The 6000-nt window shown below is 50.3% G+C and overlaps 1 protein-coding gene across 1 annotated transcript in view; it reads left to right on the top strand.

Annotated features, from left to right (window-relative positions):
• Positions 1-819: 819 nt before the first annotated feature.
• EDIL3 (EGF like and discoidin domains 3) overlaps positions 820-6000 on the top strand; it is an 841943-nt gene continuing 836762 nt past the window's right edge. The window contains exon 1 of the mRNA XM_089679626.1: positions 820-1370. Within this exon, the coding sequence (XP_089535752.1) occupies positions 1304-1370 (67 nt within the window). The 5' untranslated portion in view covers positions 820-1303. The remainder of the gene's footprint in view (positions 1371-6000) is intronic.

Genomic DNA, 6000 nt, shown 5'->3' with positions numbered 1-6000 from the left:
CCGATAAGACAGACTGAACTGTAGCCATTCTGCACATGCTCAGTTTAGTGTGTATTGCTAGAGAGGTTTTTTTTAGGGCGGGAGAGTGCATGTGATCAACACAGGGCCAATCAGCACTGTCCAGGCAGAGGTCAGGGGTTTTACATCCCCCTAGAGCAGAAAGAAAACTCCTACAAGCTTTAACCAGTGCTCAGCTGAACACTGATAGAAGTCACAAGACTGCTCTAACCACTGATGAGAAAAGGTATTTAGCAGTTTATATTTACTAAAATAATTGCACTTCCATGTTCTGTGTACTGTGGGAGAGCAGATATAGTGAATGCAGGGTCCTGGGTTTAGTAACATTTTAAAGTAAGGAAAACCATTTTTGTGTTCTTTTGGATAGAATAATGGAGGGTTGTAATCCCCGATAGGTTCGTTTTTGCCATCTGTGTCACATTGGAAAGATTTTCCTTCACTTTCTATCCAAAAAACAAAATAGGAAGTGGGAAGAAAGAGGTATTTAGCAGTTTATATTTACTAAAATAATAGCATTTCCATGTTCTGTGTACTGTGGGACCCCCAGATATAGTGAATGCAGGGTCCTGGGTTTAGTAACACTTTAAGCTTTGGGAATAAAACCTGGAAGCTGATTAGTTTCTCTGCAGAGCTGCACCACATTTTGCACTCTCCAGTTTTAGTAAATAAGCCCCTGTATTGTAAACTAAAGCTGTAAATAGGGGAATGAGTTGCTCCTTCCTCCTGCTGCACATCTCATCCATCCTGGAGACTCCTTCCCCAGCAGGTCAGCCCAGGAAGGAAGGATGCTCAGTAGTACCTGCCTCCACAGCAGTCCTCCAATACTAACACAATCATTGGGGTTACAGAGCCTTTAAGAGCAGAGCTGTGTAGCAAAGCCCAAGTGAGAAGGATGAACTAAGTCAGCAGGAGGAGCAGGTGTCTGGGCGGTGCGATCCATTCCCTTCTTCCCATTCTCAGTGTCTATGTGCGATCTCTCTCCTGCTCCTTTTCATTCTTTCTTCCAGCAGAAGGAGCTCCTTGTCTGAGCAGAGGGAAGGCAGGCGGCGGAGCCGGGACTCCCCGTGTTTGTATACACAGCACTCTCCGCCCGGCCGGCTGACAGCTGTCATCCTCTCAGCCGCCTCTCATTCCAGGACCCATCTGCCGGCTCCTCCAGCCCGGATACTGCCGATCGCTGCTGCCTAGGAATACTAAGGACCATTGGGACCTCTTCCCGGGACTGGAGTGTGTCTTTTTTGGGGACATCCTTTGCACCACCTTTTTTTTTAGTGACCCCCAAACCATGATCCTTAAGGAGGTCACACGCCTCCTGATCAGCCTCAGCTTTTGGGTCCCTCTGCTAGTGGAAGGTAAGTGATGATGATGATGTGTCCGGCACTTTTCATTGTCATGGGAAGCAAGTTGTCTAGATGGAGTGACAGCTCCGGAGTTGTGCACCGGGGATACCGGGCGATGGATGACGTGATCCGCTCTGAACACGGGGAGAGAAGCCGGATCGCCAAGTGGATTACCGCTCCTGCCATCTGCACACATCATCTGCTTTGCAAGTGGTCTTAATGAGATGACAGGGAAAGGGCTTAATTGTAATCCCGATCAGCGGTGATCCGCAGGCACCGCTCCCCATCCCTCTCCTCTCCCGGTCTACATGGCGGTGATGATGGGAGATGCAGCAAGCCTTGGAAATTAGGCTGGGAAGGCTGAGGACCACTTCTGCATTGCTTTCCCTCCAGACCCGCAACTGTTCCTGCAACTTTATCCCCTGACAGGGGCTTTACGAATACACCTCTCTGTTTAAAAGTTGCATTGGTGATAATGGATCATTTCAAGTTTAAATGGAATTTTTGCAATTGTTGAAATTGGTGCAGTTAGGTCATAAAGAGCTAAATGATGGAAGGTTTTTTTTTCTCTTAATAGTAAGTGTATGAGCAGAAGAGGGATTTGTTTTACAGCCTCAGATCCACACTCCAATATCTTATCCTGACCCTGTGCACAGAACTTCCTCTGTGCTCAACTCTGTACCTAGTCTCTGCCCCCAGCCTGTACCTGGGTTGTACATCCCAGCCTGGACCTAGTCTGTGCCCCCAGCCTGTACCTGGGTTGTACATCCCAGCCTGTACATAGTCTGTGGCCCCAGCCTGTACCTGAGTTATACATCACAGCCTGTACCTAGTTTGTGCCCACAGCCTTTACCTGGGTTGTGCATCACAACCTGTACCTAGTTTGTGCCCCCTGCCTGTACCTGGGTTGTACATCCCAGCCTGTACCTAGTCTGTGCCCCCAGCCTGTACCTGGGTTGTACATCCCAGCCTGTGCCTAGTCTGTGTCCCCAGCCTGTACCTGGGTTGTACATCCCAGCCTGTGCCTAGTCTGTGCCCCCAGCCTGTACCTGGGTTGTACATCCCAGCCTGTGCCTAGTCTGTGCCCCCAGCCTGTACCTGGGTTGTACATCCCAGCCTGTACCTGGTCTGTGCCCCCAGCCTGTACCTGGGTTGTACATCCCAGCCTGTACCTGGTCTGTGCCCCCAGCCTGTACCTGGGTTGTACATCCCAGCCTGTACCTGGTCTGTGCCCCCAGCCTGTACCTGGGTTGTACATCCCAGCCTGTACCTGGTCTGTGCCCCCAGCCTGTACCTGGGTTGTACATCCCAGCCTGTACCTAGTCTGTGCCCCCAGCCTGTACCTGGGTTGTACATCCCAGCCTGTACCTAGTCTGTGCCCCCAGCCTGTACCTGAGTTGTACATCCCAGCCTGTACCTAGTCTGTGCCCCCCAGCCTGTACCTGGGTTGTGCATCCCAGCCTGTACCTAGTCTGTGCCCCCAGCCTGTACCTGGGTTGTGCATCCCAGCCTGTACCTAGTCTGTGCCCCCAGCCTGTATCTGGGTTGTGCATTCCACACTGGACCTAGTCTCTGTCCCCAGCCTGTACCTGGGTTGTACATCCCACACTGGACCTAGTCTCTGCCCCAATCTGTCCCTGGGTTGCACATCCCAGCCTGGACCTAGTCTCTGCCTCCAGCCTGTACCTGGGTTGTACATTCCACACTGGACCTAGTCTCTGCCCCCAGCCTGTACCTGGGTTGTACATCCCACACTGGACCTAGTCTGTGCCCCCAGCCTGTACTTGGGTTGTACATTCCAGCCTGTACCTAGTCTGTGCCCCCAGCCTGTACCTGGGTTATACATCCCAGCCTGTACCTAGTCTATGCCCCCAGCCTGTACCTGGGTTGTAAATCCCACACTGGACCTAGTCTCTGCCCCCAGCCAGTACCTGGGGTGTACATCTCAGCCTGTACCTAGTCTCTGCCCCCAGCCTGTACCTGAGTTGTACATTCCAGCCTGTACCTAATCTCTGCCCCCAGCCTGTACCTGGGTTGTACATCCCACACTGGACCTAGTCTGTGCCCCCAGCCTGTACCTGGTTTGTATATCTCAGCCTGTACCTAGTTTGTGCCCCCTGCCTGTACCTGGTTTGTTTATCCCAGCCTGTACCTAGTCTATGCCCCCAGCCTGTACCTGGGTTGTACATCACAGCCTGTACCTAGTTTGTGCCCACAGCCTGTACCTGGGTTGTGCATCATAGCCTGTACCTAGTTTGTGCCCACAGCCTGTACCTGGTTTGTGCATCACAGCCTGTACCTAGTTTGTGCCTCCTGCCTGTACCTGGTTTGTATATCCCAGCCTGTACTTGGTTTGTGCCCCCTGCCTGTACCTGGTTTGTATATCCTAGCCTGTACCTGGTCTATGCCCCCAGCCTGTACCTTAGTTATACATCACAGCCTGTACCTAGTTTGTGCCCACAGCCTTTACCTGGGTTGTGCATCACAGCCTGTACCTAGTTTGTGCCCCCTGCCTATACCTGGTTTGTATATTCCAGCCTGCACCTAGTCTATGCCCCCAGCCTGTACCTGGGTTGTACATCCTAGTCTGTACCTAGTTTGTACCCCCAGCCTGTACCTGAGTTATACATCACAGCCTGTACCTAGTTTGTGCCCCCAGCCTGTACCTGGGTTGTACATCACAGTCCGTACCTGGGTTATACAACACAACCTGTACCTGGGTTGCACATCGCAGCCTGTACCTAATCTATGCCCCCAGCCTGTACCTGGCTTACACATTACAGCCCATACGTAGCTGATGCCCCCCAGCCTGTACCTGAGGTATACATCCTAACCTGTCCCAGGACTATCCACCCATTTCTTTATTCATATTATACATCATAGCCTATACCTGTAATACACCACCTAGCCTGTACCTGAGTTATGCATTCTAGCCTGTATTTGGGTTATCCATCTCAACCTGTGCCTAATCTATGCCCCCAGCCTGTACCTGGGTTGTACATCACAGTCCGTACCTGGGTTATACAACACAACCTGTACCTGGGTTGCACATCACAGCCTGTACCTAATCTATGCCCCCAGCCTGTACCTGGCTTACACATTACAGCCCATACGTAGCTGATGCCCCCCAGCCTGTACCTGAGGTATACATCCCAACCTGCCCCAGGACTATCCACCCTATTCTTTATTCATATTATACATCATAGCCTATACCTGTAATACACCACCTAGCCTGTACCTGAGCTATGCATTCTAGCCTGTATTTGGGTTATCCATCTCAACCTGTGCCTAATCTATGCCCCCAGCCTGTACCTCGGTTGTACATCACAGCCTGTACCTAGTCTATGCCCCCAGCCTGTACCTGGGTTATACATCCCAGCCTGTACCTAGTCTATGCCCCCAGTATGTACCTGTTTTATACATCCCAGCCTGTACCTAGTCTGTGCCCCCAGCCTGTACCTGGGGTATACCTCCCAACCTGTACCTGGCCCATACTTCCCAGACTGTACGTAGTCTGTGTACCCCATCCTGCACCTGGTCTATACACCCCAGCATGTACTTAGTTTATTTACCTTAGAATGTACCTTGTATATACATCTCGCCATGTACCTGAGCTTTTTCAGACTCTATACCTGAGATATTCACTCAACTGTGTACCTGGGCTATAAACCCCAATCTATACCTGGGTTATGCACCTTTCCCTGCACCTGCACCTGGGCTGTACATCCCAACCTGAGCTGTACACCCTCCCCTGTGCCTGGGTTATGCACCCTAGCCTGTACCATAGCTATGCACCCCAGACTGTACCTGACTTATATACCCCCCCCGTACTTGGTCTATGCACAACAGACAATACATAGTCTTTGCACCCCAGGCAGTACAACTTAGAGTCTGTCTGTTCTATTAATTGCAGCCCACACTTGGCCTTTAATCTCCAGCCTGTACCTAAGCTCTACACCCTAGCCTTCAGCTGTGAGCTGCACTACTGCCAGTGGGCTTCTTTACTATAGCCTAACTCAGCTCTTCTCTTCAATTTGCACTTGCTCCATTTTTCTTTTGAACTTTATATCATATTTTGATTTTATGCTGCCCTAGGCATTGTGATTAAATGCATTCTAATTAGCAGCCCACACATCCCTCACTGTGCAGCTTTTCTTCTTTGTCACAGTTTTTGCAGGACTGGTTAATAAAGGTAAAGGGACACAAAAAATTTAAATAAAATAGCACAATGCACCTAGTAACAGTTGTATGCCCCAACCGACTAGTGGTGCCTTAATCAAGTGCCTAGTTGTCTGTATATTAGATGCATCCCTGACCTGCAGCTGATGCGGGGCTCTGTTTCCTTGCCTGCTGTGTATCTCTGCATCTCTGCCTGCTCCTGAGCTCTGCACCTCTGCTGAAGATCTATCTGCTCTTGTGGCTGGCATCTGTTCTGTGAATCGAATAGCTCCCTAACTTCTCTTGTTAGGGGGGAAAGGTCTTGTTAAATGCAGACAATTCATCATGCCTTGTAGGAGTAGGTCTATGGATGAAAGGAATGGATGAGATTAGTGCTTACTAGACTGTGTAGTTCGTTTTCTTTGCCTGAAAGATAATGAAGCCTTTGGGGCTTTAAATTGTGTGAACAGGCACTGATCTGATC

Source organism: Staurois parvus, unplaced genomic scaffold (genome assembly GCF_062004578.1).
Source record: "Staurois parvus isolate SC_StPar_1 unplaced genomic scaffold, SC_StPar_1.0 ptg000229l, whole genome shotgun sequence".
Taxonomy (NCBI): Eukaryota; Metazoa; Chordata; class Amphibia; order Anura; family Ranidae; genus Staurois; species Staurois parvus.
The sequence above is the reverse complement of the archived record's forward strand: the minus strand, read 5'-3'. Positions and strand labels throughout refer to the sequence as shown.